The following is a 12,435-nucleotide window of genomic DNA, read 5'->3' as shown; positions in this document are numbered from 1 at the left end:
CCTTTTTCTGCGAGGAGTCCTGGTAACTGGATATTTCCAGAATGTGGCCAAAGTCAGCCCAAGAACTGGCAATCTGCCCTCAGCTGCGAGCGGCTGTTCCAACTCCACAGAAGGCTTTCTCAAACTCATTCTGCCAGAGACGGAGAATCAACAGCGTGTTCGTGGAGGAGACTGCTTCCTCTGTGCGGTCTTGCCCCACACCTGCTACCCGAAAGCTGCATGCAGGAAAGGCAGAGGCACAGGTGGAATAGGGCAGGTTGGCTGTCATCAGCTTCAGGTGGTGTGGGGCGTTTGGGGCCTCACCATCAGTGTGATAGCTCTGGGCCCAGGATGGGTCATGGTGCTGGTGCAGCCACAGTCATGCCTTCGTGGCTGAACAATTTAGATAGATAGCTTTCGGTAAGTGGTCTTATTTTCTCACACCCCCTTTCTAATTTCACACCTATAGATACACAATAAGGAGGCACTTTATACATCTCTTTTCATGTGGTAGTTCTCAGTCCTCATAAAGCTAGCAAGTGATTGAGGTCCTACATGGTCAAGCTCTCTATGAGAGGATTTTATTGCCATGTGTGAGAACCAAGAACCCCTGATAAGAAATGTGGCATTTAATACACTTTATGGCACTCCCTTGTGCTGACCTGATAAAGTTTTAATATAAAACCTTATTAATCATGTTCTCGTATTTACCTGTTACATGACACCATATACTTTTCACACATAATCTTGTTTAGCCATCATAAACAATCCTTTGGGGGTTGGCATTGTTTTTGCCAATTTGCCAAAGGGGAAACCAAGACTCAGAGGGCTAAAGTGATTTGCCCAAAGTCACATCACCTGTAAGTTGCAGAGCTGGAGGGTGAACTCGGTGCAGGCTGTGTGAAAAGGTTGTTAAGTCTTTTAGGTAAATATTATTTCAAATTCTTGGGAGAATAGCAAAAATTCCAAAGACCTATCGGTGTTTCACTGACAGGATTTCTAAAACCCTTTCACATTTATTTTCTGGTATGAATGTTGACACACTCTTTGTCTAGGGAACACTTTTTGTTCCTTTTAATGAATAGTTACCATTCTGTTCTATATGAACAAGTAGACTTCAATTCTACTGCCAAGATAATCACATATATTGACATTTTATATTATTATTATCACTTAAAAAAAATTCTGTCCTCTCCCTATACTATCTATGTAAATGATTGTGTTTATGAGGTCGCTGAAGATTCTTTGAAAGGGCTAATCCTGTTTGCCATTTAAAGCTGTGTAACCTTGGGGAAGAAACAAGCTCTCTGTTAGCTCTTAATTTCTAAAATAGAGAGAATACCACATCATAAAGTTGTTGGGTGAAATTATTGGTATACAAGTCCAAGTGTTATACAAATCCAAGATATTACTCAATTTCAGCCTAGAGTTAAGAGTTAAAGAAAGGATGGTTGCAAGCATGAAGTGAAGTTGAAAGACAGTCATCTTCAGGCTTGAATGGGTTTCTGTAAACAGTAGATTCAATGGAAAGGAAGTGGGATCTGCGCATAAGAGAGAAGGTGAGTATCTGACAACTCAAGACAAGGTGGATGAGCAGGAGGGGAGCTGTGCTAATCACAGAAAAGGTGCATGAAAATGTCATCTGGTTTAGCAAATGATTACAGTCAAGGAATCTTTTTTTTTTTTTTCTTTTAAACTTGTTTTAAATAAACTTTTTATTTTGGAATAATTTTAGAATTACAGAAAAGTTGCAAAAATAGTACCTATTTTGCATATATCCTTCACCCAGTTTCTCCTCTTGTTAACCTCTTACCTCACCAGGGCTCATTTGTCAGAATTAAGAAACCAACATTGGTTCGTTACTATTAACTAAACTTGAGGTTTTATTCAAATTTCCAGTTTTTCCCTTGTGTCCTTTTTCTGTTCCAGGATTCCATCTAGGATACCACATTGCTTTTAGTTGTTGTCATCATATTTAGAAACTGAGATCTGGGCATATATAAACATTTTGTCATCATCATCATCATCATTAATTATTATTGCTTCAAGGATTGGCTCAGATTCTTCCAGCTTTGGCCATAGGGAGCTTCAATCTATGTTATTTATTTTGTTCAGATTCTTCCATTTTTTGGCCAATGGGAGTTTTTTCAGTTAGCTCTTGTGTCCCTTTGACATGCCTCCATCCATTTGTTGTTTTATTTTGAGCCCTCCTTACTTTCTGGCACTACAAGATGCTCCAGCCCTACTATGACCCATTTCTCCAAAGATCCCTGGTTCCTTTTATTGGATAATGGTCTTTAGAAACCAAGATCTGGCTGTATATAAGCATTATTACTGTTATCAGTATCATTACTTCAGGGATTGGCCAATGGTCTTTGCCCTGGGAAGCCTTCTCCAACCCCTGCCCTGTATTCAGTTCACACAGTGCTCCTACTGTTAGCCTGCTTTCTGCTAGGCTGCTTTATTTTTCATTCTCTTCTAGAGGTATCCACATGTCCAGTCTGTGCCCCAGGAAAGGTTTGTGTAGAGAAATGCCTGATTCTAGGGCCAGAGGTGGTCAGTAGCCAAAGAATCTCAATTATCTGGATGCTTACTTTTGGTGAAGTGCTGCAGACTTCAGCACTTGATTTATCAGTAAAGACAAAGGACGCATGCTTATCTAACTTGTTGATGACATAAGTATGGGCAGTATAGTTAAATAGTAGATAAGAGGCTCATGATTCAAAATTATTTTGAATATTAGAATGTTGAGAATTCATAAGAACATCCTCATGTAAGAATGACAGAATTTGTTAAAAGGATTTGAGAAGTAAGGGGGACTCCAAGGTGCTTGAGAAGCAGTATAGCCAATGTTAAAAGTAGGGATGCTGGAGCCAGGCCACACACGTTTAAATCCCAGCTCTGCCACTTATCAAGTCTCTGACCATGGGCTCGTTACTTGCCTTGCTGTACCTGTTTCCCCTTCCACTTCATAGGGTTGTAGGAATTAATAAATGGTCAAATGTCTTGAATAGTGTTTGACACAAAGTCCCACAAGACTAATATGGGATTTGACCTTGAGTAACTGAGAGTGTGTTTGCATTATTAACAGAAATTAGAGTAGGAAATATCCAAATTGTTCCACCCTTAACAAATTTCTGCTCAGTCTGACACCAAAGGGCTGCATTTCCCACCTGTCCACTTGGACTCTCCAATCTACGTTATGGAACCAGTTGCAAACCTTTTGCCTTACATCAGGCTTTCACTTTTCTGCTCCTTGTTCTTTGGATTCAACACTTCTTTTGGACCTGACCTCATGTTTGTCCGTGGATGCCATATCCATTATCCTCTGTTTCACATTTTGCAGCTGAAGGCCAGCCCTGCCTTTAACTCCCAAGCCCATTCCTGGAGTCTCAGAGGTAGTCAGGGTGACCAGCTGCTCTCTTCCATAAGCCAGTGAGGATGGGTTTGCCTGAAGGGAGGGGAAGGCTGTTTTTATTTTTTCAATATGCTGAGTTTGACATATTTAGGATCATGCAGGTGGAAATATTCCATAGTTGGTTGGAAATGTAGTACTGGCATTCAGAGAGAAGTCAAGCCAGAGATGTCTATTTCATCAAAGTCCTCCATATAGAGGCAACAGTGTGAGTGCTCAGACAGAGACCCTCTAAAGAAAAGGATGAAGGACAAAATCTTGAGACATATCTATGATTAGGGAGTGGCAGTAGAAGGCAAGTTAGCAACAAAACAGAATCATAGATATTAAGAGAAGAATCAAAATAATAGCATGTAACAAATAAAGAGGAGGGTTTTAAGGAGATAGAAAGAAGAGATAGTGATGCCTGAGTAAAGGTCATAAGGTTTCGAGATTAGGTCAGAGGTGATGACAGTTCTGCTTCAGTAGGGAATGGACGAAACCAGAAAGCAAGGATTGAAAGAAAATGGGTGATAATATTATATTTACACATGAAAGAAAAGGAAGAGCAAGCATATGATGGTCTGCTAAAAGGAGTGGTAGGATTAGTCCTAGGTGTCTCATGCTCATTTCATTTTTGAATCTCTTTGTCAGTTACTTCCATCCCCCATCTTCCTCTTGCCAGTGCCCTTATGTACAGCAGGGCTTCTCAAACTTTAATGTGCATGCACACTGCCAGAGGATTTGTTAACATGCAGATTCTGTGGGGGTCCACAATCACATTTGAGTACTGCTGGGGAGTGAATCACATCCTCCACCAAAAGACATGTTGGGGTGAGAATCCATTTGTAAACAGGATCTTTGAAGATGTTAATAGTTAAGGTGTGCCCAAACTGAATGAGGGTGGGCCTTGAACAAATATAAATCTTCATAAGCAGAGGAAATTAGACATGGAAGAAGTCATGAGGAGCAGCCAGAAGCTGTTAGGTAATAGAACCTAAAAGAGAAAGGAGAAGACACTGCCATGAGTTTTTGCCACATAACAGAAAAGCCAAGGAAGCCCAAAGATTGCCTACCAGCCAGAAGATACCAACCCCAAGAGTAAGCAAGCCTTCCAGCCTCTGAAACGGTGAGCAAATAGATTCCAGTTAAGCCAAACCATTGTATGGTATTTGTTTTAGCAACTAGAAAAGCAAGACAAGAAGCGAGGATGTAGTATAATAGGGCATCTTCAGTTCTTTTACTTTCATTTACGTTACTTCATGAAAATGTACTCTGTTCCCCCACTAGATGACTTCTGCTTCCCCATTACTCTCCATTATTTATTTTAATAAAATTCTATTATCTTTTAAAAATTAAGATGGTGGTACATGCCATTGAAAATAATTCCAACAATATTTTTCAGTACAAATTAAATGTACACGGACATTCTTTGTATATTTTAAAGCACCATACATTTCCTCCCCCCTTCCCTCCCTCCCTCCCTTCCTTCTTTTTTTAAATTCACCGTGACTAGTAAGCCTTAAGAAATGTTTGGTGAATGACTGTTAACACTAGACCTAATCCTAGCTAGGCTCAGACCCTTTTAAAGTTTAACCCAGTCAGGGTGGGCGTGGCTTGGGGGACTTCCTGTTTCCAGGGTGACTGGATCAAACAGCCCTGCCGAGGGAGGGAAGAATAATAAGCCCCACAAGTTAGCCCAGAACGACCCCACCTGGGATCGTTACCTCCGTGAGCTGTGGCTTCTCACACCACACTGGATGCTGCCCAGGGCTGGTGGCCAGAGCGTCTTGTGGCTCCTCAGTCATCTTGAACATTCCTGTAACTCGGGTAGGATTTAATTTCTGTGTCCCTCTTATCCCGCTACCCGCAACTGATTGCCCACCTTCGGATACATCTTTGCGGGGGGACCTACACGGCACCGCAATGCAACCTCCAGGCCAGGCGGGGGCGGTGTGTGAAAGAAGAGCATCGGAGTGGGGCGGAGGTGATGCCCCACGTTGGACACCGCACGCTGACTAAACCTTCCGGAAGTGACGCACCTGCCCGTAGGCGGTCACCCGGTGGCGGAAGTGCGGCTGTGTGCGAACACGCCGTAGTTTCACCGTGAAGTTTGGTCCACGCTCTTCTGGTAGTGGGCTCGCGGCCGCGGATATGGCACACTACAACTTCAAGAAGATTATGGTGGTTCCGTCCGCCAAGGTAAAACAGCTCGCCAGCTGTCACTGAGCTGCTTCTTGTCTTAGACGATCCTTTCTTTTTTGCCTTTCTCTTTGGCTGGGTCTGCGCTTGTGACACGTGCGCGGGCGCGGCGGGGACGGAGCAGAGCTCTGCAGCCAGTTCTTGGGAATCCAAAGTCTTATTTCTGTGTCTGCGTCCCCACGAGCGCTCCGGTCACAGCCTGCTGAGCCTGTGGACCCCAGGGGGCGTTGTCCTCTCCTTTGGGAGGAGGGACCTGTCGGCGACCTGGGCTGGTGTCTTCCCTGCCGCTGCTCGCCACGCAGGCCTCTGTAACTAGTGTTTGGAGAGGAGCTCACCTTTTTTCCCCTGTTGTCGGTTCCCACTTCTGAGGCCAGATCTTCTTGAGATTAGGAATTATTCCCCCACCCCGGGGGACCCAGTCTCCTGGAAGGGACTGTCGTTAGTTGATTGGTGTGGGGTAGCGGTGTCCTAAACATATGAGGAAGGATGCAGAAGCAATGATTGAACTGTGTATCAGAGGCCCTACAGCCGGAGTAGAGCCCTGGCCTTCCGGTTCTGAGTTCAGCATATAGGTTCCTTCTCTCCACTGAGTAAGTTTAAGTTTGTTGCTCGCACGGCTTTTTAAAAATTTTTAAATCATTCTCTTTCACTGTTGGATTTGGGAAGCGCAGTAAATTTGTATAGTGTTAGTAAACTTAGGAAGAGTGAGTACAAAAAGTGTTTGAGTATTAAGACTTAAAAAGTAAAGTTTTTATGTAGTGAGTGTTTAACGTGCCTTATGAAGACACAGATAAAAGCGTTCATCATGGAACTTGTTTCTTACACCGTTTCTTGATTACTGCAAATGAGGAAGAATTCTTGCTGACGGCTGTTAAACTCACTACAGTGAATAGATAACCTTCACTGTTTTCTTTTTCAGATCTCATAATGCAGTGAAGTTTTTTTAAATTCAGTTTTATTGAGATATATTCACTACCATACAGTCATCCATGGTGTACAGACTCTTCACAGTACCATCATATAGTTGTGCATTCATCACCCCAATCTATTTTTGAACATTTTCCTTATACCAGAAAGAATCAGAATAAAAAATAAAAATAAAAAAGAACACCCAAATCATCCTCCTCACCTCACCCTATTTTTCATTTAGTTTTTGTCCCCATTTATCTACTCATCCGTCCATACACTGGGTGAAGGGAGTGCGATCCACAAGGTTTTTGTAATCGACATTGTTATACAGTCGTTTTCAAAAGTCAAGGCTACTGGGTTGGAGTTTGGTAGTTTCAGGTATTTACTTCTAGCTGTTCCAATACAATAAAACCTAAAAAGTGTTATCTATATAGTGCGTAACAGTGTCCGCCAGAGTGACCTCTCAACTCCATTTGAAATCTCTCAGCCACTGGAGCTTTATTTCATTTCATTTTGCATCCCCCTTTTGGTCAAGAAGATGTTCTCAATCCCACGGTGCTGGGTCCAGATTCATCACCGGGAGTCATATCCTGTGTTGCCAGGGAGATTTACACCCCTGGGAGTCAGGTCCCACGTAGGGGGGAGGGCATCAAACTGCAGTGAATTTGACTTGGGAAACTTTAAGAACTGGGGTTTTGGATTCATAACACACAGAATTGTTGTATGACTTTTCTCTATCACATTTTACTTGTTTCTCATAATTTATAGCACATTTCTGGCTAGATTTGTTTGTGAGTATGGAGATTGTGTCTCCACAATCTCCCTCATGTTTTCTCAGTGATCTCTCAAGTTTGTTCAATGAATTCTTTACTTTTAAAGAGTGTCATATACACCAAGTTTTTGTCTTATAGGGAATTGGGCACTTGGGATCATATGAATTTTGTTCATATATTTCATCTATGTAGAGACAGATCTTTAAAATATATTAGTGTTCACCATCAATCCTCTTATCTCAAGTTAGGCCTTTTTTTATAGAAAACAGATGAGTTTACTTATGTTTAAAAGATGGGTGATAATATCTTTGGGTGATTGGAAGTAAAAAATAGCATCAAGAAAGTATGAGATAAAATTCATTCTAGAAGCTATTTAGTGAGTGCCTTGTGTGCCAGGTGCTGTGGTTAGAAAAGTGAGTAAGATACAATACCTACCTTTTTGGAAGTCATTTTCTAGAAGGGTAATAGAACCACTTTGCTAAAATTGCTGTAAGAAAGTAATAGACATTGATTTGGGAGAATAAAAAGTGCAGATAGGTGGATGGGAGAGTCAGGGAAAACTTTTGAACTGGCACTTTAAAGGTTAATAGAATTTACCAGATAGAACAGGAAATTTCATGCAGAGACACAGAGATGTGAAAATCGATGCCACCCCCACCTCCATGGTATTTGACTGACTGTATTGTAATTGTCTACTTGCCTCTCTGTCCCTGGACTGTAAGTTCCTTGAGATAAGGGAGTGTGTGTCTTGTTTATTATTTTATCTTCAACACCTGTCTAGCCCTATTATCCATTATAGTAGATGACCAATATTGTTGAATTAATGAACATGTTAAAGGAAAAAAATCAAGTAGTTTGATATGGCTACATACATGATATTGAGGAATAAAAAGAAAAAAGGAAGTATCGTGATAGAGTCCTTATTAAAGTAGGAGTTGTATTGGGGAGTAGAAGTAAAAATTTTTATATCCTCAAATAGTTGCCATACATACTTTTAGGACCAGAATGTTGAGAAATTATAAATAGTGAATTTTAGTTTTACCCATTATTTTATGTACATTAAAATTGGAATTGTAAGATTGTTCTCCTAATAATTTTCTGATTTATGCCTCAATCTTCTGACTGACTTCAAAGGTTCTTTGGTATTTGGAAGTTAAGGCAGCAACAAGAAACTATGGGCTAAAATTCATTTCAGCAGCCATTTGGTAACTGCTTCTTTCTTAAAGGCTGGAAACTAAATATAAAGGTGAACAAAGTTGTGTTTAAAAGACCAAAGATTTAGTTAGAAGAAACAGGTATCTGTAGGATATATATAAATTAGTTGTCAGTCTTTAAGAAGGTTTCAAATAACTAGATGAAAAGTAAAAGTAGACTTTTTGGTGCAACTGTGTCTTAATTACTTTCTATAATTGCAGGACTTTATCGACCTGACATTATCAAAGACTCAACGAAAGACTCCAACAGTTATTCATAAACATTACCAAATTCATCGCATTAGACATTTTTACATGAGGAAAGTCAAATTTACGCAACAAAATTACCATGACAGACTGTCACAGATTTTAACAGATTTCCCCAAATTGGATGTAAGTGATTTGGCGGGAGAGGGGGGTATGGTTGGATGTACTGTGACAAATATGTTTTTATTTAAGTGTGCTTTTGCAAAGCCTACGGATTACCAGTGTTTAGGCTACTTATTCGATAGAAAGTGGGGGAAATGGAAGATATTTGGCTTGTCAAAGGTTACTCAGTAGTGGGAGAAAGTAGTGGCTTTAGTGGCAAGGCTGGAAACAGAATCAGGTTTTAAAATTTCTTGGTATTCTTCCTTATACCCAACCAAATCCTAGCTAAGACGGCCCAAGGCTGTCTTCTCAGGCTTTCTTTGTAACCTGCGGGCTTGAAAGGACCAATCCAAATTTGAAAGCTGTGGATTTTAAATTCAGAAACTCAGCATTTATCTGTCAGCTCGCTAGCCTTTAAACTCTTGCCTGCCTGGGCTTCATCTCTACTTCCTTCTGTCTGAGGCTTCTGTTTCCTATAGGCCCAACTTGAGTCAACTGCCTAGGGTCCACCACTGTTTGTGATTTGGTGTTCCTCATTAGCAGATGACAGTTCATCTGTCTGTTTTGCTCACTGGTGAGAAGAGGTTGCATGGGGAGCTTTGACTTCTGTGTGAAACTGAAAAGAGCTGAATTGCTTCATGTTGCAGTTTGCCCATTTATTTAATAATAGAAAAGCAAAAGCAGGAACTACTTGGCATGGTCTGTTAACAAAGTCTTAAGTTTATCAAAGTTTCCTGTGTTTTGATGATGTGGTTGCAAGGTTATTTAAGATTATGAAGAACGAGGGGATTAGCAATTCAGTGTTAGAGCCTAAATTTGCTGTTCCTCCAAAATAGACTCTGAAATTGGTTTATGTTATTATATATTTTTATATATACAAAATTTTATTGATAAATGTCTTGTTTAAAAAATACAGAAGTGTTTAAAATCAAAAGTATTCTTACTAGAGGACAGGCACTCAAGTCTGTCTTCAGGGCTTGATACAGGGTGTTCAGTAGATGTTTTTTGAATGAGTGAATAATTTCTTGGGGATTAGAAAAGAGGTGAGAATTAGATTAAGAATATAAACAGTGATTTGGTATTAGAAGACACCGGATTTTAGCAAAAAGAACATATTTTTATCTAATTAATACCAGATCTTTTGATTCTTCTTTGTTAGAAGTTTTATTCTTTTTATTCTTGGCATTGTGTTTTATACATTAGAGGTAGAAGAATTCAAATTTATGAACATTCTATTCCTTTTTTTTTTTTTTTAAAGTACAGACAGTTATCTGAGAATAGTATCAGAATGGCTGTTTAGATCCAGTTATTCACTAAATGCTTGTTATGTGTCTGGTCCAGTTCCATATACTAGGAATTCAACAGTGAATGAAAAGACCCCATCCTTGTTCTGGTGGGAGAGATATGTAGTAAACATGAAAAGATCCAGTGTGTCAGATGAAAAAAATCAAGCTGAATAAGGGGAATAGGGTGTCCCAGCACAGTGGGGTCATTATTTTTTTGATAAAGTAACACTGAAGGAAGTGAGGTAGCGAGCTTTGTGGATATCTGGAGAAAGAGCACTATAGGCAAAGAAACAGCATGCCCTGGAGTCAAGAGTGTGATGTCTTTGAGGAACAGAGAGATCCGTGAGGCTGGGGTAGAGTATGTGAGAGGGAGAATACTAGCAGATGGGATCAGAGAGGTGATGGGTGGGGACACATGAGTCATGTAGAATTTTAAATTTTATTTCTGAGGAAGCCATGGGAGGGTTTTGAACATAGGCGTGACATGACATGCTTTGACTTATCTTTTAAAAGGATGGCTGGTTACATTGCTTTGAACAGGGTGAAGAAGGATGAGAGACAATTAAGAGTTTAATGCAGTAATCTTGGTAAGAGATGGTGAGATGTAGGTTGCTGTGGTAGTAGTGAAGGTGCTGAGAAGTGGTTGGCTTCAGGATAGCATTTGAAGGTAGAGCTGAAAGGAGTTGTGAGTAGACTAGATGGGTTATGAGAGAAAGAAAACTGTAGAATGACTTTGGTGGGTCTTAGCACCTTAGACAATGGAGTTGCCGTTTACCAAGATAGGGGAGCCTGGAGGAGGATCAGGTGTGAGGAGGAGGAGGAAGAGAAGTCAAGAATTTGTTTGTACATATTAATTGTGAGATGAGTATAAGACCTCCAAGTAGAAATGCCAAGTAATTTGAAGATCAAGAGAGAGACCTCCACGTCTGGAGATGAAAATGAGATTTGTTAAAATGTAGGTTGTTACGGTATTTAAACTTTCCGTGCGATCACCTAGGCAGTGATCTGGGGGTCTCTAATGTTTAGAGTTGGGGGTGTGAGGAGGAACCAGCAAAGGAGTTAGAGTAAAAATGGCCAGTTACAGAAGAGAACCAGACAGATTAGGTCCTGGAAGCCAATAAAATAAATGCTTCAAGAAGGATGGAGTGACCAACCATCCAGTGCTGCTAAGAAATCTGGTAAGATAAAGAATGAGAATTGGGAATATCATTGGAGAGCTTGTTGAGCTGTTTTGATGGAGCAGTAGAGATGATATTCTGGTTGGAGTGGGCTTAAGGCAGTGGGAGGAAAGAAAAGATACAGCATAGATGCCACTTCATGGAGTTAACAAGATGGGGAGCAAAGAAAAGAGGTAGTAATTGGAAGTGAAGGATTGTAGGTTCAAGGGAGTTTTAAATTAGAAAGAAAGATTTGAGAAATAACAGCATGTTTGTAGGCTGATGGAAATAATCAGGTAGAAATGGGAGAATTAAAAATGGAAAAGTAAGAAGAGAAGGGTTGGAGCTAAGTTCTTGAGTGGTAAGAAGGGCTGGGATCTAGTGTGTAAGGAGAGTTGGCCTTGGGTAGAACCTCGGACAGTTCCTCCATAAAGAAAGGGGAGTATATAGGCAGAGGTGCAGATAGGCGGGTAGAAGGGATCGTTGCACTCACAGCAGTTCCCTGCTGATTGCTGCTATTTTCTCAATGAAAGAAGTAAAGGCATTAACCAAGAGGGTGAGGATTGAGGAAAAGATGCTAAAGGTTTGAGGAGAGAGGAAAAAGTGTGAGATATTTCCCTAGGAAATTATTCTTCATGTCTTACTGACATATAGGGAGGAAGAACTGAATTAACATGACAGTTTTTTTTCTTCCAATAGGATATCCATCCATTTTATGCTGATTTGATGAATATTCTCTATGACAAGGATCATTACAAGTTGGCTCTTGGACAAATAAATATTGCTAAAAATTTAGTGGACAAGTAAGGTATTTTCTTAATATAGCGTCTTTTAAGCTGTTCTGAAAAGTGAAAAGTCTCTTATGTATTTTACAAATTTTTTTAAGTGTTGCTAAAGATTATGTACGGCTTATGAAATATGGAGATTCTCTCTACCGCTGCAAACAGCTGAAACGGGCTGCCCTTGGGCGAATGTGTACTATTATCAAGAGACAGAAACAGAGTTTGGAATATTTGGAACAAGGTATTTAATATACATAAGCAAAACAGATTTTAGTATCTGCTATTAAGATAATTGATCCATGATGAGAACGTATTCTTGAAGTGTTTGCTTTTGTTATTTGTCTCATATGCTATTTTAGAGGTGGCAGTGTCATATTATTTTTCCCAGCTT

At 40.3% G+C, this 12,435-nt stretch overlaps 1 protein-coding gene across 2 annotated transcripts in view; it reads left to right on the top strand.

The window, feature by feature from the left end:
• GTPBP4 (GTP binding protein 4) overlaps positions 1-12,435 on the top strand; it is an 81,572-nt gene that overhangs the window by 46,289 nt on the left and 22,848 nt on the right. Inside the window, exons 1-4 of one of the 2 annotated variants that reach the window (XM_037835681.1) lie at positions 5,056-5,575; positions 8,673-8,843; positions 11,962-12,065; positions 12,149-12,285. In XM_037835681.1, coding sequence (XP_037691609.1) covers positions 5,528-5,575; positions 8,673-8,843; positions 11,962-12,065; positions 12,149-12,285 — 460 coding nt within the window. In that variant the 5' untranslated portion in view covers positions 5,056-5,527. Of the gene's footprint in view, positions 1-5,055; positions 5,576-8,672; positions 8,844-11,961; positions 12,066-12,148; positions 12,286-12,435 lie in introns of those variants that run through there. The other variant, XM_037835682.1, reaches the window with a different exon arrangement.

This window comes from Choloepus didactylus, chromosome 5 (assembly GCF_015220235.1).
Source record: "Choloepus didactylus isolate mChoDid1 chromosome 5, mChoDid1.pri, whole genome shotgun sequence".
NCBI lineage: Eukaryota > Metazoa > Chordata > Mammalia > Pilosa > Megalonychidae > Choloepus > Choloepus didactylus.
The sequence above is the reverse complement of the archived record's forward strand: the minus strand, read 5'-3'. Positions and strand labels throughout refer to the sequence as shown.